The 24,645-nt window shown below is 34.3% G+C and overlaps 1 protein-coding gene across 2 annotated transcripts in view; it reads right to left on the bottom strand.

Moving 5' to 3' along the window:
* VPS13A (vacuolar protein sorting 13 homolog A) overlaps nt 1-24,645 on the bottom strand; it is a 236,683-nt gene that overhangs the window by 181,330 nt on the left and 30,708 nt on the right. For both annotated transcript variants that reach the window (XM_080820523.1, XM_080820524.1), the window contains exons 7-17: nt 24,474-24,533; nt 22,184-22,243; nt 21,915-21,995; nt 18,001-18,058; nt 13,114-13,241; nt 12,819-12,925; nt 11,225-11,396; nt 9,580-9,642; nt 8,932-9,061; nt 8,000-8,094; nt 7,516-7,658 (exon numbers count right to left, since the gene is read on the bottom strand). In XM_080820523.1, the coding sequence (XP_080676649.1) occupies nt 7,516-7,658; nt 8,000-8,094; nt 8,932-9,061; nt 9,580-9,642; nt 11,225-11,396; nt 12,819-12,925; nt 13,114-13,241; nt 18,001-18,058; nt 21,915-21,995; nt 22,184-22,243; nt 24,474-24,533 (1,097 nt within the window). The remainder of the gene's footprint in view (nt 1-7,515; nt 7,659-7,999; nt 8,095-8,931; nt 9,062-9,579; nt 9,643-11,224; nt 11,397-12,818; nt 12,926-13,113; nt 13,242-18,000; nt 18,059-21,914; nt 21,996-22,183; nt 22,244-24,473; nt 24,534-24,645) is intronic.

Raw genomic sequence — 24,645 nt, 5'->3', positions numbered from 1 at the left:
AACCCAAAGCTCACAGAAATAAAATAAATATTAGAAAGGAGATAAATGAAATAGAGAAAAGAAAATGACAAAAAAATTGCCTCTGAAAAATAAGCATACTTAATAAACCTTTACCTAGACTAAGAAAAAAAAAAAGGAGGAAAGATGCAAATAACTAAAGTCAGAAATGAAACTGAAGGCATTTCTACATACCTTTAAAGAATAAAAGTAATTATAAAAATGTATCATAAATTACAGGACATCAAGAAAATAAATAACCTAAGTGAAATGGACAAATTCCTAGAAACAAAAAGATTACAAAAACTGCCTCAAGAGAAAACAGAAAATCAGAACAGATCTATAACTAGTAAGGTAACTGTTATCAGTAATCAACCTCCAAAAGTAATCAACCTCCCAACAAAGAAAGAAGAGTCCAAAACCAGATGGTTTCACCAGTGATTTCTACAAAACACTTAAAAAAAAAATTAGTATCAAACCTTCTGAAATTCTTCCAGAAAACAGAAGAGGGAATACCTCCTAACTCATTCTCTGAGGCCAGAATTACCCTAATACCAAAGATAGGGAAAAACATTATGAGAAAAACAAAACAAAACAAAATTAAAGGCCCATATCCCTTATGAGGATAGATGCAAAAACTTCAACAAAACACTAGCAAACTGGGGTGCCTGGCTGGCTCATTCAGTTAAGCAACTGTGTTTGGCTCAGGTCATGATCCTGGGGTCCTGGGCTCAAGCTGTGTCAGGCTCCCTGCTCAGTGGGGAGTCTGCTTCTCCTTCTCCCTTTATGCCTCCCACCCCCACACCTGGCTCATGTACACGCACTCTCCCTCTGTCTCATATAAACAAATAAAATCTTTAAAAAAAATACTAGCAAACCAAATTCAACAGCCTATTAAAAAGATCATACATCATGACCAGGTAGGATTTATTCTAGGAATCTATTCGATGGTGGTTGCAAATAAGAAAAGCAGTAAAACAATTAATAGAATGACAAAGTCACATGATCATCTCAAATGATGCAAAAAAAAATTTTTTTTTTAATTCCAAAATCATTAAAAAAATTTTCAAAAACTAGGAATACAAGTATACAAGTGTACTTCCTCAACCTACAGAAGGGCATTCTTTAAAAAACAAACAAACAAACCTATGACTAAAATCATACTCACTGGTAAAAGACGAATCTTTCCCTCCAAAATCATAAACAAGAGAAGGATGTTCACTTTCAACACTGTTCTACAAGTTCCGGCCAAAGTAATTAGCCAGGAAAAAGAAATTAAAGGTACCTAATTGGAAAGGAAAAAGTGAAAATCTATTCATGGATGACATCACTCTACATACCATTAGTACTTTAACAACACAGGGGTTGGAGCAATGACAGTCTGCAAAGTCAAAAATCCACATATAACTTTTGTCTCCCCAAATTCCTAATAGCCTACCATGGATGAGAAGGCTAACCGGTAGCATTAACAGTCAATGACACACACTTTGTGGTATGTTTTATGCTGTATTCTTACAATAGAGAAAAAAATTTTTTTTTTAAATCATAAGGGAAAGGAAATACATTTGCAGTACTGTAAAACAAAAACAAAAACCATAGATAAATGAACCCATGCAGTTCAAACCCATGTTTTTCAGGGATCAAAGGTATACAGAAAATCCCAAAGGATACACACACACACACACACACACACACACACACACACAAAAGAGTTAATAATTTAGCAAAGTTGCAAGGCACAAGATGAACATATCAAAATCAACTATGTTGCCATACACCTACAATGAATAAACTGAAGAGGAAATTGACACAACTCCATCACATTAACATCCAAAAATATTTAACCAAAAAAGGACTTGAACAGTGGACAAAATAATGCTGGAAGAAACATAGAAAGACCTAAATAAATGGAAGGATATCTATACTCATTGATTGGAAAACCTACTACCGTTATGATAGCAATACTACTAAAAAAATCTATACATACAATGTAATCCCTATCAAATTCAAAGCAGCTTTTGTGTGAAAAGCCAAATCCTCAAATTCATATGGATTTGCAAAGGATCCAAATATCCAAAATATTCTTGAAAAAGTACAAGATGGAAGACTTGCACTTTCCAATTTCAAAATTTACTACAAAGCTACAGTAATCAAAGCAGTGTGGAACTGACATATGGATAGACAGAATGAGTCTATAGAATGGAAGGAAATAGAATTTAGAGTCCAGAAATAAAGCCATACATTTCTGGCCAACTGATTTTCAAGAAGGGTAACAAGATCATTCAATGAAGAAAAATAATTTCTTAAGCAAGTGGTCTTAGGACACCTGGATATCCACATACAAGTGAATAAAATTGTACTCACTGTCCATACCATTTACAAAACTTAACTCATTGTGGATCATAAACCTAAATATAAGAGTTGAAAGTATAATACACTTAGAAAATACAGGACTAGATTTCCATAATCTTGGGTTAGGCAAACCTTCTTAGATACTATACCAAAATTATATTACATAGGGAAACCTTCTTAAGATATTATATCAAAAGCATAACCAATTTTACAACTCAACAAAAAGAATAACCCAATTAAAAAAATGGACCCAGTGAAGATGTATATAGTCAACACCCATATGAAAAGATGTTGAATATCAATAGACATTAAGGCAATACAAAAAAACACAATGAGAAAACACATTTCACACCCACAAGAATAGCTATAATTTAAAGGCACACACAAGAAAATAAGTGTTGGCAAGAAGATGGAAAATCTGAAATCCTTGTACACTGCTAATGGAAATGTAAAATGATTCAGCTCTGAGAAAAAGACATTGGCCCTCCCTCAAAAAGTTAAAAAAAGGGGCGCCTGGGTGGCTCAGTGGGTTAAAGCCTCTGCCTTCAGCTCGGGTCATGATCCCAGGGTCCTGAGATCAAGCCCCGCATCGGGCTCTCTGCTCAGCAGGGAGCCTGCTTCCCTTCCTCTTTCTCTGCCTGCCTCTCTGCCTGCTTGTGATCTCTGTCTGTCAAATAAATAAATCTTTAAAAAAAAAAAAAAAAGTTAAAAAAAGAATTATGCTATGACTCAAAAAATTCCATTCCTAGGTACACAGGAAAAGAATGTGTACTCAAATTCACACCCTTGAATATTCACCGTGGTATTATCACAATAGCCAAAAGGTACAAAGAACTCAAATTTCCATAGAACAAATGAATAGAATAAACAAAATATGGTAAATACATACCATGGAGTATTATGCAGCCTTAAAAAGGAATGAAATTCTGATATACACAACAACACAGAAGAGCCTTGAAAACATTATGCTAAGTAAAATAAACCAGACACAAGAGGTCCCATAATGTATGATTCCATTTTATGACATATCCAAAAACAAAGCAGACTCGTGTCTTCCAAGGGCCATGAGGAGGGGAGTGATTCTTAATGAGTATGGCATTTCACTTTGTGGTAATATTTTGACTAGGTAGGGGTGGTGATTATTCAACATTATGAATATATTAAATCCCACTGAATTGTAGTCTTTAGAAAGATTAATTTTATGATGTCAGTTTTACTCCAATAAAGAAAAGTCATTAAAATAAAATTAATGAATTAGCAAATGCATACATTCCCTAAAGAAAATTCCCAAATCACTATCATACCAGTTAAAGATACTAGAAAAAAGCAAAGTAACCTAAGCCTAAAGCAAGAAAAATTTTAAAAATATAAAGGTTAGAGAATAAATTAATAAAACAGAGAATGGAAAAAAATATAGCAAAAACAAAACCAAAACTCTTTTTTTGAAAACAAGATCAACAACATTTAACTAGTCTAAGAAGCAAGAGTGAAGACTCAAAAAAATTAAATATTTTTAAAAATATATTATTACCAACCTCACATAAAGAAGATTACATGGTAATACTGCAAACAACTATATTAAAACAAATTATACCACCTAAATACTTAAATGAAATGGACAAATTCCTGAAAAGAAACTGAACTGGGGGGTGGGGGGGACAGAAAAATGTCAACAGACCTAAGGACACATACAGATTAATAATTTAAAAGCTTCCCACAAAGAAAAGCTTAGGCCCCAGTGATATTACTGGTGAATTCTACAACCAAACATTTAATGAAGACTCAATACCAACTCTTTACGAACTATTCCAAAGAGGAGGGAATACTTCCCAACTCATTTTATAAGGACAGTATTACCCTAATACAAAAAAACAGACAGACAAAGCCATCACAAAAAAACAATAGACCAGTATTCTCTTACGAACGCAGACATAAAAATCCTCACCAACAAACCAAATCCAGCTGTATGTAAAAAAGATTAAACATACAGTCAAAAGAATACACCATTATTTTATCATGTGAAAAACTAATTAAGGTGAATATACCATAAATCAAAAGAATAAAGAACAAAAATACACAATCATCTTAAGGGACACAGAAAACGCATTTGATGAAATCTAACAAACTTTCATACCAAGAAAAATAACAACAACAACATAAAAAAAAGCCGAAAACTCAACAAACTAGGAATAGAATAGGATTTCTTAAAACTGATAAAAGGCACCTATGAAAAACCCACATTTAACATCATATTCACTTCTCCTTAAGGTAAATAACTAGAAAAAGATACCCTTTCTGACCACTTCCATTCAACATGGTACCGAAGGTTCAAATAAGGGCAATAAAGAAACGAAAGAGAAGGTGTCCACATTGGAAATGTAGATGTAAAACTATCTCTATTTGCAGATGCAATGCTCCTATATGCAGAAAATCCTAAGGAATTCAATAAAAACTATTGGAAGTAATTAAATTTATCAAGATTGCAGCGTAACAGATCATTATACAAAAATCAATTGTACTTCTACACACTTGTAATCAACAATCCAAAAATGGAATTAAGAACATGATGCCACTTGTAAGCACTGATGGGGATCAGGACCCATTGCCCCCAAAATATGGCACCTTCGTATAGTGAGTATTTTTAAATTGAAGGAGTATGAGAAAACAGCAGAAGCAGGAAGGTCACTCTAATATTCCCCTTCCCCTTCCCCTAACAGATTATAAAACCTTCACATAATAGGTGCCCTCCCTATAGCTAGAGGAGAAAAGCATCCTTATCTCTAAAGACAAAGATAAACTGAGAAGAGTCCTAATAAACAGGGCTTGCTAAGTTTCCCCCGGTCTACCATACTTACCTTACACTACTTGACCTATCATGTTCCTCCCCAACTGTACATTCTTCATCAAACTTAACATACTCTAGTCTAACTGGTTCTTTGGATCTTCATTTCATTAGAAAGATTCTTTTGTTAAACTTTTATTAAATAAATCTGTACACTTCTCCCTTGTTAACCTATCTGTCAGATTTAATTTTCAGATACAGCCAGGCACTCAAAAGGGGTTGTGGAAAATTCTTTCCTCCCATACAGCATCAAAAACAATAAAACACATAAGAATATACATAACAAAAAAAGATACAAAACTTGTACTCTGAAAACTATAAAACACTGTTGAAATTAATGAAGATCTAAATAACTGGAAAGGCATCCAATATTCATGCGTTTTAAGACAATGCCTTTTAAATGTCAGTACCCAAAATTGATCTACAGATTCAACAAAATCCTTATCAAATCTAAGCTGAAATTTTTGGCAAAAATGGATACAAAGAAATTCAAGAATATCAGAAGAGCTAAAACCATCTTGAAAAAGAAAACAAAACTGGAGGATAAACTTTCTGATTTCAAATTTTACTACAAAGCTAGAGTAATAAACACAGGGTACTACTGGCAGAAGGTTGTAAAGATCAATGGGAATAGAAAAAAGTCCAGAAATAAATTCTTACATTTATGGTAAACTATTTGATGAAGGTTATCAAGATCATTCAATGCAAAATAAGGTTTTGCAACAAATGTTGCTAAGACAAATTAATAATCTCATGCAAAAGAATCAAGTTGAACCCCAAACTCACACCATATATAAATATTAACTCAAAATGGGTCATAAACCTAATTTAAGAGACAAAAATGTAAAATTCTCACAAGAATACACAGGAATTTATCTTGTGTCCTTGAGTTAGGCAAAGACTCAAGAAGTCTTTGCCTCAACAACTACAAAAAATAAACTGGACCTTCATCAAAACCAAAAATATCTGGCATAGAATACCTCCAAAAAACTGAGAAGAAACAATGAATGAGAGAAAACAATTATGAATTTCTTATGAAATAAAAGATTCTCATCAAAATATATACAGAACTCTTAATAACTCTTAAAACTGAATGAAAAGACAACTCAATTTAAAAATGGGCAAAGTAAGTTACTATATATTTCTCTAAAGAATATATATAGAAGAAACCAATAAGCACAAGAAAAGATGCTCAATACTGTTAGCTATCAGGGAAATGCAAATTAAAACAACAATGAAATACCCGTTCACACCCTTTAGGATGGCTGTAATTCAAAAGGACAGTTAAGTGTTGGCAAGGATATCAATTAATAAGAAATCTCATACACTGCTGGTGTGAATATACAATTTTGCAGCTCTCTGGAAAACAATCCGGCAATTCCTCCTCAAAAGTTAAATATAGAGTTACCATATGAGGAAATAATTCTGCTCTTAAGTGCATACCCAGGAAAATTTAAGTCTTATTGTCCATACAAAATACTGTCTGTAAATATCCAGAGCAACATTATTCGTAACAGCTAAAAAACAGAAACAAACCAAATATCCATCATCTGATGAATGGGCAAACACAATGTGGTATACCCCTACAGTGGGATCTTATTGTGCAAAAGAAAAAAATAAAATACTAATTCACACCATACCATAAATGAACCTTGAAAATATCATGCTAAGTGAAAGAAGCTGGACAAAAAAGGCCATACATTATATGATTCCACTCATATGAAATGCCTCCAAAAGACAAATTCTTAGAAACAGAAAGTAAATTTGTTGTTGCCATACACGGGGGAGAAAGGAGAATGGGGAGTGACTGCGAAAAAGCTTAAAGGTATAGGATTTCTTTTTTCAGGCTGTCAAAATGTACTAGAATTAAGATAATTAAGAAAATAAGATAATGGTAATTGTTGCACAACTCTATAAATATACCATTGTGAATTTGGCATAGGACACCAGAAGTGTAATAAACAACTGAGTTGTACACTTTAAATGGACGAAATGCATGGTATATTAATTATATCTCAATAAAACTATTTTTAAAAACAAAAGAAATAAAGATACTCCCAGATAAAAAACAAACTGTTGATGTGGTTTCGTTTATATAGGGTGATTGCTGGCATTTCTGTTTTATTCTTCAGTGTCCCTCTACATTTCCTTAGCATAGTTTTCTACTGAACCAGTATTATTTTTAATAATTCCAAAATTTAAGTTCCTAACAATACGTAAGGATACATTAAACCATAGTACCCTTACAAAATACTGTAAGACTGTAATCTAATTTCCCACCTTATGATGAAATGTTTACTTCCCAGTAAAAGAAAAATACTTACTTAATGGCTTGTGCTCCTGGTCTTTGCACAATCAAAGTGCTAAATTCTTCTACTACAATATCTAACAGCTCAGGTGTCCCTCGTTTTTCTCTTAGAACAACAGACATACTTTTCAAGTGAACAAAGAACTTCATGGCTTCAAACTAGAATATATTGAGAAAAATAAAATGAAATTTATATATGTATTTTGTGTGTGTGTGTGTGTGTGTGTGTGTGTGTATAAAGACAACAAATACTCTTCTTCACAGCTTATTCTTTCCAATAACCAAAAAATACTTTAAAAACAACCCTTTATATATTAAAGAATCACCATATAAACACTAAAAAGTAAGGGCAATTTTTATTCACACCTTGGAAATTAAAATAAATATAACATGTACCAACTAAACAAAGCTCACAGAGTAGTCAGTAACATTTCTGAAAGCATTAAAAATAGGCATATCTACCATTAAACTCTAAGATATAAGGCAAGAAAACATCTTACTGTTTTTGGCAAGGTTGGATCAACTGCTGTTTCACTATAGCCAATTGCTTCATAGAGTAAAGCTTTTTCTTCAGATGTCAACATTTCTTCAAGAACTATAATCATAAAGAAGCATTTTGTATTCTTAACTGGTAAGATAAAACTAACCTATAATTTAGCTGCTTTTAACAAACTGGCAAAATTAACTCTCTTTTTATACTTTTAAGAAACTTTTAAAAAAACTTTTATTTAAAAAAAAAAGAAAAAGAAAAAAGTGGTAATCACTGAATGTTAGGATATCACTGGCAATTTTAGAAGGATTATTCTCCAAAAATATAAACTACTAAAATGAAAATTTAGCAATAGAAATTTCTAAGTATTTGGATTAAGCAAGCTCAAAAAATAACTACCTGTATTAAGCACTTAGTGGTATTCTGCTAAGCAACATGCTTAGCATACAAAGTAAGTAACACTAATATTATAATTTCCCATTTTACAGATGATAAAATAGAGGTTTTGAGAATTTAAATAATTTGCCTGGGCTACACAGCTAGTAAGTGACCGATCTAGGATATAAACTTGAGCCCCTATGTCTCCAAAGCTATGATCTTAAACATTTAGTAAGGAAACAAAAATCTTTCCAAGAAACAATTTCAACAAAAATTTCCAATAGTTTATACCCTTGGGAATTTACAAATTTATTAAATCCTGAGCATAAAGCTCTTTTGTAAACATTAAGATAAAAAATTTAATTTTTATTTGACATATACAAGCACAATGTTTTAATAGTAATTTTATAGATAAGAATAAATTACATATAATACGTATATATGGTCATAATGTTTATTTTAGTTAGAAAATTTTCTGCAAAACTTTATTTTCGCAACTGATGTTTAACTGCACTAAGTTAACCTAATGACTAACTGCACTACTACAAAATGAAATGGACCTACTTCCAGGCTTAACATCTGGTTGTTCTTTACTTTTTGGTTCTGACCAAGTCCACAGCCAGCTAAACCATCCTTTGTTTTCCTCTGAATCTTTTGCTCCTTCCCTGAAAATCCTATATCCAGCTTTCTTTACCTAAAATGGATAAATTTTCAAATAAATAACAAATTATCCTTTATTTAGCAACCTAAAGAGAAAGAAAAATGACATTTACAAAATTAAACTATTCCAGTGAAAAAATGTAAACAATATACAAACAGACAACAAAACAAAGTAATGCAACGTAAGTCAAACGTAATTTAGGATTTCCAAGTAGAGAGCACTACTGTCTTAAGGTCACCATAACCACACAACCCCGCTGCCCCACCCAAAGATTGGATTTTCACCTTCTTATGAACTCAGTGTTTGATAATTATTTAGCAAGAATTATTATTTAGCCAAATTACTTAGCAAGAATTTTTCCCCCAGAGGACCTAATTCAAATGTATGGAACAAAACATCAAGTTAATCTTTCTTATAGCACAAAGAAGCAAATTTGAACCCCTTTTAGGAAACAGTATATTATAGCCAAACACTAACAATATCACTGCATCTGTTAAATCTACATGGAATCTAGATTTATTTTTATCGATTGAAAGATAATCTGGGATTACCTCAACTTCTGCCTGCTGTCTTGATATAGTTATATTAAATACATCCAAGGTCTTTTCCAACTCCTTAAAATATAAACAAAAGTGTGTTTAAATGAATAATTTTATATAGTCAATAGAAAGATAAAAATGATAAAATTTTAATTTATAATCTAACAAACTGCTGTAGTAAGGAAAGACATAAAAGGAAGCAAAAAACAGATCAACCATCAACATAATACTGCTTTTAAATTCTAAGAAGCAGTGCTTATATATGTCAGCTTGGAAATTAGTAATGATGAAGTAACTTTCCTGAAGAAATCATACATGTCATGCATATAGGTGTCATATTAAGATTCACAGACCCATACTAAAAGATACCATATAGGCATTGTTTAAAATGACTTTTATTTGGGTTCTAACTACAACTGAGGATAAACACATTAGTGTCACTTTCAACTAAAAATGTAATTCTAAATCCTTCGTATTATATGCACAGTTGGTGTGTCATCTTTAATATATTCCAAGTATATCTAGATACACTTAAAACTTGTTTTGAAATTCTGTACTTTCTAAAGCTTTTATGGCTACTGAATAAACTAACAGAGATAAACTAAATCTTTCATCATATTACATTATTTCCATGATTACTTTTTTTTTTAGAGCTTCATGCTAAAATCTTTTTCCCCCTAACAGAAGCAACCATGATCTATTATTATCTAGAAAACAACTTACTCAGGGTTCTACTATTCAGTAGACTTGGAGGATTCAGGTTAAGATCAAAAAAGATCCCCCCTCAAAAAAAAAAAATTAAGGAAATCTGTAACCATCCCAAAAGACACTCAACCCAAGCATTCCTAACAGTCTAGGTCTGCAGAAAGTCTCTTACCTCAAACAAAAATAAAAGTCAATCTTTAGGGAGCTCCTAATTGAAAACTCACCTAGATTCAGAATGGTTACATTAATTTTAAGAGACTCTCCCCTCAGTCTCCCTAAACTAAACATCATCCATCCATAAAACAATCCCTTCTAGAATATAACATAATGCTAACAGATAAGACCAGTATTTAGGAAATTCTCAAGACAGATAATGAAGTGTGAAGTTGCTGGTAAAGACTAGAAAGGCCCAAGAATGAAGAGAAAAGGGATTCTGTATGGGTAGAAAATTCAGGAAAGTTCACGTAAGAGATGGGACTTACGTAGAGCTTTAGGAGTGAGTAAAACTGGAATAAACAGAGATGAGGAAAGACAGAGGGACCTGGCTACAAGTATAAGCACAGCATGTACAAAAGACAAGAAATTTATCTAATCACCGCCATCAGATGGTAACAAGGGAAGTGGAGTGATGACAGGTAGTATAAGGCTGTGAAACTGACACAGAAAAGATTGGAATCAATATAGCAAACGCTTTTTAGGTTTTGAGGTTAAAAAAATCATAATGTGAGGCTTCAAGTTACTTTTTGCATGAACTCAAATCTCTCCAGATTGAGAATAATCTCAAATTCCAACAGGTCACATGAGAGTATCACCAGAGCTTCTATCACCCAACTGAAGGGAAGAACGGGAGTACGAAAAAGTCTAAGTGAAAGCAAACGGTCCAATCAAGATTAAAACAAATTATGAGGAATTATATAGTACAAAATATTCAATATTTTCTAAATATACTGACCTCCAAAGAGATGAGAATTTCACCAGCTGGCTTCTTAGTTGTTATCTTTTTTTTATACAGCTCTTTATACTGCTTCATTTTTTGTCTGTGTTCTCTAATATGCTTCCATGACCACATCCGTAACCGGGGGCAGACATTCACTTCAAGAATACCATGTATAGCATAAGCCCACCTAGTGAGAAAACAAAAACAAAACCCCACACTTAACACCATCAAGCCAACAGTATGATATACAAAACTGCTTCTACTCCAAAACAGCATACAGAGTACAGAGACTATGGAAATGGTGGACTACCGAGGCACTTGATTTTTCCCAGCCCTGTTCGTACCAAGACTACATTAATTATTAATCTTACCTCTTTCCTGAGTAAAAACAAGCAAAATCACTGAATTGTGTTACAAAAAATACAGCTCTACAGAAAGACTATTGAAGTACTACTTGGAAAATAGCACTTTAGTCACCTGAACAGTAATTAAAGGTCAACTGAAAGAGTAACTGCAACTTCTAGAAAACAAGGGCTTCATAAATGGAATAACAAGACTTCTGAATTTTAAAAAGGGGCTGTACTTTAGAATGAGTAAAATCATAACCCGATTTTCAACTTTAATCACATAGCTTTAAAATATCTAATGCAAAAGTTTACATTTTTTTTTTAAAAAGACACTGCCAAACACAAACTAGGATACAGTTTCTAATAATCCTAAAAATATAGTTAAATAATGGTATTATAGTATCTCCATTTTTAAGTTTTTTTAAATCCCTTAAATCAATTTTATTAACATAATAAGCAAAAGCCATAAATCAAATGACAATCTGAAACTGCCCTTAAAGAGTATCTTAAAAAATTCTTAAAATCAATAAATTCACTTTTAAACTATATTTTATAAATTAAATTTTTTTAGATCAAGCAATTCTGAGTATTTATCTTAAGAAAATGAAAATACTAGCACAAAGAGATATATGTTCCCTGATAGTAAATGCAGCTTATTTAAATACAGTAGTAAAGATACAAAAACCACCTACGTATCCATCAATGAATGAATGGATAAAGAAAATACGGTATATAGATAGACTATAGAATATTATTCGTCATAAAAAGGAATGAAATATTACTATTTATGACAACATGGATAGACCTGAAGGACATTATGCCAAGTGAAATTAATCAGACAGAGAAAGAGAACACAGTATGATGTCACTTACATATGGTATCTTAAAAAACAAAAACCAAAAAACTGAGCTCATAGATCCAGAAAACAGACTGGTGGTTGACAGAGGTGAGGCATAGGCACTGGGTGAAATGGGTGAAGGGGATTAAAAGGTTCTAACTTCTAGTTATAAAACAAGTAGTAAGGATATAATATACAGCATGGTCATAATAGTTAATACTCTACTGCATATTTGCAAGTTGCTAAGATACCTTAAAAGTTCTAAAGAAAAAAATTTGTCCTTATATATGGTGATGGACCTTAACCAAACTTATTGTGGTGATCAGTTTATGACATACACAAATATCAAATCACCACATTATAAACCTGGAACTAATATGTCAAATTATACCTCAATTAAAAAAAAAAAAGTTAGTCATTTTACCAGTCTCTGGCATGATAGTGAAGAGGTACATCAGGTTTGAATTTCCTGTATGGCAGATTTTGCGTCATCATATCAATTGATTCAAGAAGCTCCATAACACTGAAATACTGAAGGGTGAAAAAATTAAGGCTCTTAAATGTTTCAGATTTTTTGTTCAATTGTTAAAAAAGTTAAATTATTGACTTTCTAAAGGAAATGTTACCATGTAACATTGTGTTTGAAATACATTTAAAATCTTAGTTCTGCTTTTATCAAATTATAACTCACAATTTATAATTTCATTAAAAAAAATCACCTGTGGTTTATTAAATTCAATTGCGATGTCATGTAACTCAACTTCCAGGTTTATCTTGGGGGCAGAGAAGTCAAAATCTGATCGCCGATTCATCTGAAGTTTGGCATTAGCAGATATGGGGCGAAACACTGAAAAATAATATAAATTTTAAAAAGTTAAACTGAGTTATATTTCAAGAGTCCCAAAGTACAAAGGGGATGAAGTGGAAAATACTGATTTTCATTTTTTATACTCTTCTTACTTTCCCAGATTTCCACATTGGTATAATTTGGTCAGATGAACTGCCATTTAATTAAGGAACAAGATTCTTTTCATCTTTTTCCTACCTATAAGTTACATTTTCTTTAAGTAAATGAAGCCTAAGTTAACTCCCCCTCAAAATATCAACATAATCCTTAAAAGCAGGAACAAACTCTAAAAGGCAAGAACAGTGTAATAATCTTTTTTTTTTTAATTTATTTATTTGACAGACAGAAAGCACAAGTAGTCAGAGCGGCAGGCAGAGGGAGAGGGGGAAGCAGGCTCTCCACTGAAGCAGAGCGCCCGATGCAGGACTCGATCCCAGGACCCTAGGATCATGACCTGAGCCAAAGGCAGGGACTTTAACCCACTGAGCCATCCAGGTGCCCCAACAGTGTAATAATCTTAACAAAAATACAGTTTAAAGGAATTACATTAAAAGTGCTAAGAGAGAAAAGATTTATTTGATCACTGACTTCTATTATAGAATTATAATGTCTGAATTTCTGATCAGTTTCTATATATCCATCTGCCCCATTTTAACTTGCAAAAGGAGGAGTGAGATGAGTGAGTTAACCCAGGATAACCTTCTTGGCTCAAGCCATAATCTAAAATGGATTAAACTCAACCCTTCATATTTAGTTTCAAAAAGAGAACTCTTGCAGGGGGAGACAAACAATAGCTGAATCTATACTAATATCAACTACTAAATTATAAGCTAATCTATAAAAAACATAGTATGTCCCTCTTGTTTTAATCATTCCCGAGGCACAGCACTTAATTTTTTTTTTACACACTGAGCATTCAGATATACTCTGAACCTGAGTGGAACAAGAAGATACTCAGCAAGTGGAGAATGGTTAAATTCATCATGGTACATCTATAAAGCACTATACAGTGAAAAATAAGAAAAATTTATATATACCTAAGTAGAAGGAAATAGTAAAATAAAGTCTAGGGGAGTTTAGGAAGCACAATCAGTTAAGGGTCCAACTCTTGGTTTCGGCTTAGGTAGTGATCTCAGGGTCTGAGATGGAGACCTACGTTGGGACCTGCATGGAATTGGCTTGAGTTTCTCCCTCTGTGTCTCCCCCCACACCCTCTCTCTAAATAAATACATCTTTTAAGAAAAAAAAGTTTAAAAAAGTGTATGTACGTAGCAATAATACCACTATCTGAAGATAAAATGACTCCTCTCCCCCAGCTTTCTTATGTTACATACAAGACTACACAATCCCTTATAGTCTCCCTGGCTGCAATCTCTATCCATCCCTGGGTTACAACCTCTCCTACGTCTGATTTTAGCTCCTGGCAACTCTTAATTTCCGAGTGATTTCAACATACAAATAATCCTTCCAAAACCATAGCCTCTCAGAACCTTGGATTTCTCCACCCTTATTTCATCCACTAGATCTTATCATTCCTATATGCTAGACCTTTCCATAAACTCAGTCTCAAGTATCCAACTCTCCTACCACCACCACCACCTAGCTCTCCAGTACTCCAATAATGAAACTTCAGGTCCTGTGGGGCGGACCATTCATTAATCTTCATCATTTCTCTGTCTTTCACCTTCGTTTCATGTCCTCAGGTCCCTCTCTACCCTATTAAAATTCTATAATCAGTTATTTTAATCATCTCCCTGCATTCAGTTTTCACTCCTCTGTCTTCTCACTTTGTCAGTACTTACCAGCAAAACTCTAATTCTGGATAAAAACCCTCTCCATTTACTCTACATCTGTAAACTACCTGAGAAATTCGATTTGGTTAGAAAGACAAAACAAAACAAAAATGTACACTATCACACAGACTGGTCTCACTGTAATGTCATAAAACCCAAAGGTACTCACTGTTGCTAGGCAGTCATACATTTAGTCCAGTCCAGTTTAAGTAAATGCATACCATAGCGTGTTTTTGTACAACCAATAAACTAGGAATGATTTTTACAGCTTTATCTTTATAGAGTTGTTTAAAAGAAACGCAGGAAAATATGTGACAAAGGCTATATATGGCCTTAAAACTGAAAATTATTTACTATGTGGCCTTTTACCAAAAAATAAAAAATAAACAAAAAAAGAACTGCCCAGCCCCTACTCTAGCGCAGCAGCTCTCAAATCTGTCATTAATCAAGATCACCAGGAAAGCTTATTAAAACAGATTGCCAAGGCTCACTCTCAGAAGTTCTGATTCAGTATGTCTGGAATTGGCCCTAGGACTTCTATTTCTAACAAGTTCCCAAGTAATACTGATGTTGCTAGTCTGAACCATACTTTGAGAGCACCACTCTAGTGAATTCACTCCCCTATTTACCTACATGACTATTTCATAGCCTCTCTTCCCTCCAGAAACCCCCACACCTCAGGTATTAAAAAATAACCGCTCGTAAGAGAAATTCCATACACTACTATTACCATTTCTACTAGAAGAAGGACTTCTCTCTTATACCTAAAATCTGTCTTACAAATGAACTAATCATGTTCCTCTGTGTGGCAAAGCACTCCGCTTGGACATAAGACCCTATCCCCTTTCACTCATATCTCATAAAGAAATTATCCGTCCTCTCTCTTGCTCATTTGTTTTTCATACTCTACAGATCATTCTGATCTCAGCCTATAAATAAACTGTTGTCTTTCCCATTAAATAAAGAACAAACAAACAAAAGCCTTTAGTCTGGGACGCCTGGGTGGTTCAGTTGGTTAAGAATCTGCCTTTGGCTCAGGTCATGATCCCAGGGTCCTGGGATCGAGTCCACATTGGACTCCTTGCTCAGCGGGGTGTCTGCTTCTCCCTCTGACTGCCACTCTCCCTACTTGCACTCTCTCCCTCTCTGACAAATAAGTAAAATCTTTTTTAAAAAAGGAAAAAAAAAAAAAAAAAAGCTTCAGTCCTTCCCTCTCCAGAAGGTATATACCAACTATCAATTTGGCTGTGAATTCTAAATCCATCCTTCACTGCTTAATCTAAAAACTAGATTTGGGCCCTTTATTTTTTTCTTTAGCAGCTAGCATAAAGCTGGACACTGGAGAGCTACTGCAGGGGAGTTCCTGGTTCTAATGGGCTCATTCCACAGACTCCTACAGTGCCAGGACTTTTCCACAGCCCGGATGCTAGCAAATGGCCCCTACAGAAGGCAGCCCCTGAAGCATGACAGAGGTCTTCAGCACCTGCCTGCTGAGGTGCCTGGCAGCCAGCAGCAGCCAGCAAATTCTCCCAGCACCCTACCTGCAATTTTGCAGTGAAGTGCCTCCTGTGAGACAACTCCCCACGAGAAATGCTGAAGTTCCTGAGGGCAAATTTCCAACAAGTTAGTGGCATGGCACCACATAGACTTTTCCCAGCAGTCCGTGAGCCCTGGTCATGTCCTTGCCGACAAGGTCTAGATCTCAGTGTTGAGGCAGACAGACCCTGTTTTTTGGGCACTCTATCTTAGTCCCAGGGTAGGGGCAGTTCCTTCTATTATTCCTGTATTCCTTAGAGTTCTCTGCTTTCTATTAGCCAACCCCTTGTCACTCCAATCCTGTGATAGTAATTCTTTATATTAAACTTCCCCTGCTCAAATTATTGTGTAGTTTCTCTCTCATCAGACCCTCACTAACGGAGCAGGAAATGATAGTAGGGCAAAGGAGAAATCAGTCAAACCTAAAGTGATAGACAGGAGAATCATCAACACACACGATACATAATCTCATCTGTTACAAATGTTTCCTTTCAGGGGGAAAAAAAAATCTAGAAAATAAAATACCTATTGCATGACTTTGAACTGGTTTCAAGAGTGAAAACAGGAAGAGTCACTTCAAGGGTGTCTGGCTGGCTCAGCTGGACGAGCACCCAAATCCTGGTTTTAGCTCAGGTCATGATCTTAAGTGGTGAGATCAAGCCAGCTTTGAGCTCCACGCTCAGTAGCCTGGGGCTCCATGCTCAATGGGGAGTCGGCTCCAGATTCTCTCTCTCTCCCTCTGTCTCTCCGTGCCCACCCCCCACCTTGTGCACATGTGAGCTCTCTCAAATAAGTCTTAAAAAAAAAAAATAGCCACGACAGGTAATTAAAAAAGTATAATCATGAAGGTAGAAGAATACAGAAAAGAATCACTGGTAGGTGACATCAGACAACCAAATCCAATAAATAATTTATCCATTCATCGACTAGTATTTATTGAGTGCCTATAGGGTAGAAAAAAATAGTACTCCTTTCAATTTGAAGTTTTAGTTAACTCATTTGTGATTATAAAAGTATTACATGTTCATTTTGGAAAATCTGGAACCAGAAAAAAGAAAGAAGAAGAAAAATTTTAAATATGTATTTTTAAAACAGTAAGATCACACTACAGACTATAGCAGCTACTAGCCTTATTAAATTGTATTTGCACGTAAAAGGTCTTTAAAAGAGCATAATTATTACTGAATAATCCTTAGAGATTTACCACATTATATCCTCTCTTGGACACTTTTCTTTCCTATAGTTTCAAAATATAGCAAAAAGCTCCCCAACAATGAATGGCATAGAACAGGTAACTGGTTTTTGTGCATATATAAATAACTTGAGTTATATGACAAAATTAACATGAAACATTACAGTGACATTATCAATGTTCATCTAAAATTTATATGGATTATTTTAATTGCACTTATTTTATAAAACATACTTACCAAAATCATAACCTTCCGGAACAATATTTCGATAGACAATGCCCTTCCTCAAGCTGTCCTATTAAAAGACAAACTGCTTTTATTTATATTCATGCCAATGTATCTTTACTCTACAAAAATCCTATTACAAAAAAAATTTCTAAAGCAATTTAAAAAATAAATAACTCAAACTCAGGAGGACTTAGCTATGGAAAATACTGAAGTGGTTAGATAACATCCCATTAAACTCCCACTATTAAAGAATAATCTAGGAACTATTTAGGTATATAGTATGTGTTTTTACATATCTGTGTACAGAAACATATATAAAATCTGACAAAATTCACCATCCACTCATGATAAAGAATCTCAAGAAAGTAGGTATAAGGGAAATATACCTCAACATAATAAAGGCCAGATATGACAAACCCACAGTCAACATGCTCAACAGTTAAAAACTGAAAGCTCGTCCTCTAAGATCAGGAAAAAGACAAAGATGCCCACTCTTGCCACTTCTATTCAGCACAGTATTAGAAGTCCCAGCCAGAGCAATTAAGCAAGAACAAAAGGCATCCAAATTGGAAAAGAAGTAAAACTGTCACTGTTTGTAGATGACACAACATTCTACACAGAAAACCCTAAGACTCCACCAAAACTGTTAAGACTAATAAATAAATTCAATCAAGTTGCAGGATACAAATTTAATATACAGAAGTCTACTGCATTTCTACACACTAATAATGCAGTAGCAGAAAGGGAAATTAAGAAAACAACCCAATTTACAATTATAGCAAAAAGAATAAAATACCTAAGAATAAATTTAACCAAGGAAGTCAGTCAGAGAAAGACAAATACCGTATGACTACACTCATACGTGGAATTTAAGAAACAAAACAGATAAACATAAGTGAAGGGGTGAAAAAAAAAAGGGGGGGGGAAGGGGAGTCAAACCATAAAAGACTTAAACATAGAGAACAAACTGAGGGTTGCTAGAGGGGAGGTGAGTGGGGGATGGGCTAAATAAGTGGGAATTAAGAAGGGCACTAGCAACGAGCATCGGGTGTTACATGTGAGTGATGAATCACTAAATTCTACTTCTGAAACCAATATTACCCTATATCTTAACCAACTAGAATTTAAATAAAAACTTTTAAAAAGAAAATTAACTGAAACTACTATAAAGAAATTTGTTACATTTTGTAGTTTTAGGTAATTAAAGCAATAAAACAAATACTTTAATTAAAAAAAAAATTTAACCAAGGAGGTAAAGATTTGTACACCAAAAACTGTAAGATAATGAAGAGAGAAACTGAAAATACAAAGAAATGGGAAAACATTCCATGCTTTATATTGCAAGAAATAATCCTGTTAAAAAGTCCATACTATCCAAAGAAATCTACAAATTCATGCAATCTCTATCAAATTTCCAATGGCATTATTCACAGAAATAGAATACAAGACCCTAATATATGTATGAAACCACAAAAGACTCTGAATAACCCAAGTAATCTTGATAAAGAACAAACCTAGAGCTATCAAAATCCCTGATTTCAAGTTATATTACAAAGCCACTGTCATCAAAACAGTATGGCACAAAAACAGATACACATAGCAAGAGAATAAAGAGCCCTGAAATATACCTATGTATATATGGTCAATTAAATTATAACAAAGAAGGGGTGCCTGCGTGGCTCAGCGGGTTAAAGCCTCTGCCTTCAGCTCAGGTCATGATCCCAGGGTCCCGGAATCAAGCCCCATGTCAGGCTCTCTGCTCAGCAGGGAGCCTGCTTCCCCCTCTCTCTCTGCCTACTTGTGATCTCTGTCTGTCAAATAAATAAATAAAATCTTAAAAAAAATAAATTATAACAAAGAAGCCAAAAATACATTATGAGGAAAGGAGAGTCTCTTCAATATGTTGTGTTTGGAAAACTGGACAGCCACATGCAAGAGAATAAAACTGGACCACTACCTTACACCATACACAAACATTAACTCAAAATAGATCAAAAGACTTGAATGAAAGCCCTCAAACCATAAAACTCGTAAAAGAAAACGTAGGCAGTAGGCTCCCTGAAATTGGTCTTGGCGATGATATTTTGGCTCTGAGACCAAAAGTAAGGTCAACAAAAGAAAAAACAAGTGGAACTACATCAAACTAAAAAGTTTCTGCACGGCAAAGGAAACCATCAACATAATGAAAAAGCAAACTACTGAATAGGAGAAAATATTTGCAAATCATTTATCTGATAAGGGATCAATATTCAAAATACATAAACAACTCATACACCCCAATTTCAGAAAATCCGATTTAAAAATGGCAAAAGAACTGAATAGACATTTCTTTTTTTTTTTTTAAAGATTTTATTTATTTATTTGATAGAGAGAGATCACAAGTAGGCAGAGAGGCAGGCAGAGAGAGAGGGGGAAGCAGGCTCCCCGTGGAGCAGGGAGCCCGATGTGGGGCTCGATCCCAGGACCCTGAGATCATGACCTGAGCCGAAGGCAGAGGCTTAACCCACTGAGCCACCCAGGCGCCCCAAGAACTGAATAGACATTTCTTGAACATACAGATAGCCAACAGGCACATGAAAAGGTATTCTACACCACTAATAACCAGGGGAATCACAAATCAAAAGCATGAACTATCACCTGTTAAAATGGTTATTATAAACAAAAAAATAAGAAATAACAAGCGCTGGCAGGATGCAGAGAAAAGGAAATTCCTATGCACTGTTGGTGGAAATGTAAATTGATGCAATCCCTATGGAAAAACAGTATGGAGGGTCCTTAAAAAATTAAAAAGAACTATCCCACAATCCAGCAATTCCACTTCTGAGTATTTATTAAAAGAAATGAAAACCATGAAATAGAAAAGATTCATGCACCATTATGTTCACTGCAGCATTAATGATAATAGCCAAGATACAGAAACCATCTAAAAATCCACTGATGGGGAGCCTGGGTGCCTCAGTGGGTTAAGCCTCTGCCTTTGGCTCAGGTCATGATCTCAGGGTCCCGGGATCAAGCCCCACATCAGGCTCTCTCCTCAGCAGGGAGCCTGCTTCCCCCCTCTCTCTCTGCCTGCCTCTCTGCCTACTTGTGATCTCTGTCTGTCAAATAAATAAATAAAATCTTTAAAAAAAAATTCATTGACAGATGAATGGATAAAGAAAATATCTATGTGTGTGTATATATATATATATACACACACACATATATACATACATACAGTGGATTATTATTCAGCCATTAAAGAGAAGGAAATCTTGCCATTTGCAACAAGGATGAACCTTGATAGCCTTATGCTAAGTGAAATAAGTCAGGCAAATACCATCTGACCTCACTTATATGTGGAATACTTAAAAAGAAAAAAAAAAAAAAGGCCAACCTCATACTCACAGATACAGAAAACAAACAGGTGACTGTCTGAAACAGAGTGAGAGATATGCAAAATGTGTAAAGGGAGTCAAAAGGTTAAGAACTTCTAGTTATACAATAAGTCGGTCATGGAGATATATGTAAATGTACAGCAATGGCAACTATAGTTAACGATGTTGTGCTGCACATTTTGACAATGCTGAGAGAGTAAATCTTAAAAGTACTCACCCAAAGAAAAAAGTTCTATAATTAACTATGTATGGTAATGCATGTTAGACCTCCTGTGATCATTTCACATTATGTACAAATACTGAACCATAACAGTACACACATAAAACTAATATATACCAATGCTACATGTCTATTATACAAAAAAAAAAGATCTATACATGTATGTGTATAGGCACATATATATTCATTTATTTCTGTAAATGCTAATGGATTTGCCTAGTAAAAAAGACCAGACTACAGTATGTTAATAAATGATAATGAACAAAACCTTATGCAAAGTATGATACCAACAAAGGTGTACACACATATCAAAAAGATTTACTTACCAATGATTCATCATAATCATTAAGGTAAAACAACTGAGACTTCACATTCCAATAGGCAAAAAGGTTATCCAATCGGATTAACTGAAAATAAATAAAATTTATTACATGCCTCATTTTCTTCTTTAACATACGCTATTTTTCAGAAGTCTCAAATAATTGAGTCATATGATAGAGTTAAGCAAGTAAACACAATTCACATAAATCCTTATTACCAATCACCTATCTAAAAGTTTCTTTTATTAAGTCTATGGATCGACAAAATATTTTACCTTACGAAACAGTTTCTCAGTTTCATCATGTAAACATGGAACCCAGTTTTGATCAGTTGTCTAAAAAGAAAATTAAACAGTGAAACTGTTATTTACATGTGAAATGGCAGACTGATGGAACTGCACCATTCATGCCCTTGACCAATTTCCTATAAAAATGTTCTTGAAACATTCAGTGAAAGAATATTAACTGAGCACAAGAAAGCCTCTGCTTTCAAAGGGCTCACTGCTGAATGAAAAAGTGAACAAGCAATTACAAACAGGCAAGTGCCACCCTAGAGGTTAAATACACGGTTCTCAGAATAAGGTAGGAGCCTCAAACTCAGGGGTGTAATGGAGAAAGGGATAGCCAATATAGAATATATGAATAGAAACTGCTGATTTTAAGGTCAGTAAAGAATATGATTCGGAGTAGAAAAATACGCAAATATGCAAAATGTTCAGGAAACTGAAGAAGCCTAGTATGGTCAGAGAACATAATGCAAAGCAAAGAGGTGAAACCAGATGTCACCTGGGGTCACACTATAAAGCGATTATAAACTATTTTTAAAAAAACTACTGACTTTATTCCAATAGCAATGAGAAGCCACTGAGTGGAATACAGTGTTTAGATGCTTATTCTACAAGGATGGTTTTCATTTATTAGTAGAGAACTGAAGAGATGACGACAGTCAAGTTCTCAAGCTTGAGCGTGCATCAGAATCACCTGGTGGGCTTTCTAAAACCTAGACTGCTTGGCCCCCACTTGAGTTTCTAACTGAATGGGTCTGGGCTAGGACACCAGATTCCAAGATCTCCCAAAGGTGATGGTCAACACCATTGCTGTCACAGTTACCCACTACCTCCATACCACCATAGCCAATGGCTCATTCTCCATCCTTATTTTTCAAACTTACAGCAGCATTTGACAATTTACCCCACCCAACTTCATTTGATAACTTTTCATTTGGCTTTTCTTATTTATTTTGCTTGTAGTGGATCCATGTTTTAAGAAGAAATTATATACAAAAACCCAATGGATACAACAAATAAAAGCAGGTAATGAAATACTACACAGCAATTAAACTGAATTATGTGTAGCAACACAAGTAAATGTCAAAAACACTGTGATGAGAAGAATGAAAATTTATAGAAAAATCACATAAAATATCACTTATGGTGTTTCTCTCTGGGAGAAGGGTGAAGAGTAGAAAACAAAACAGAATTAGACTTTATTCCTAACAGTTTATTCTTTAAAATAAAGTATTTAAAACTTAAACCAAATGTCAAATTCCACAACTGTCCATTCGGGACGCAAGCCTCTACTTGCTCTTATACTTTAAAAATTCCTCAGTTTGAAAAACTGTACAGGAAGAAAGTTTGCCACAATATTAATAATGGCAGTGAGGAAATGATTGGTTTTTGCTTTTCATGACTTATCAAAGTTTCTGAAATGAACATTTATTACTTTTATTTTCTACTTATTTAAGAAACATTTTTAAGAAAAAAGTCTTGAATGTTCTAATTTGCAAATAACAGGCCCTCATATTTTAAACTAAATTTGATTGTCAACCATTTTTTTTTTAAAGAATTTATTTATTTACTTGACAGAGAGAGATCACAGGTAGGCAGAGAGGCAGGCAGAGAGAGAGAGAGGAGGAGGAAGAAGGCTCCCCACTGAGCAGAGAGCCCGATGTGGGACTCGATCTCAGGACCCTGAGATCATGACCTGAGCCGAAGGCAGAGGCTTAACCCACTGAGCCACCCAGGCGCCCTGTCAACCATTTTTTGAAATGCTAAACTACCTACCCCCAATTCCAATCCAGCCTATGCACTTTCTGTAGTAATTCTATATAGACAACTACTTCTGATGCTAGCACACACAAACAGTAATTAATAGATGAACTATACTACATAATAGGGTTAAATTTTTTTTGCTATATCATGTTATTATATTTTACATTTTGCTCATTTTCCCCCCAAGTTTTTATTTTGAAAAAAAAATTTTTTCACCTCTCAATTTATCTATTTTTATTTTTGGTTGTTTTTTCTTTTTTTAAACATACGATGTATTACTTGTTTCAGGGGGACAGGTCTGTGATTCATCAGTCTTATACAACTCACAGTACTCCCCACAGCACATATTTATTATTCATCCCCCAGCCACCTCATCCCATCTAGCCCCCTCCCCTCCAGCAACCCTCAATTTGTTTCCTGAGATTAAGAGTCTCTTATGGTTTCTCTCCCTCTCTGTTTTCAATTTGTTTCATTTTTCCCTCCCTTCCCCTAAATTTCTTTTCAAATGAAGTACCTGCATGCTGAGATTTTGAAGGGAAATACCAAATGACAGCGGGTTGTCTCGATTTGTGATCTAAAGAGGAAAGAGCAAATTTTACTCAGATTTTTAGTAGTTAAAATTCATTTTATTGAAAAAGTTCATTTTCTGGGAAATATTCTATATCTCAAACATTCAAAAACATTTT

Source organism: Martes martes, assembly GCF_963455335.1.
Source record: "Martes martes genome assembly, chromosome: 12".
Lineage (NCBI taxonomy): Eukaryota > Metazoa > Chordata > Mammalia > Carnivora > Mustelidae > Martes > Martes martes.
This window is presented reverse-complemented; position numbering and strand designations above follow the sequence as displayed.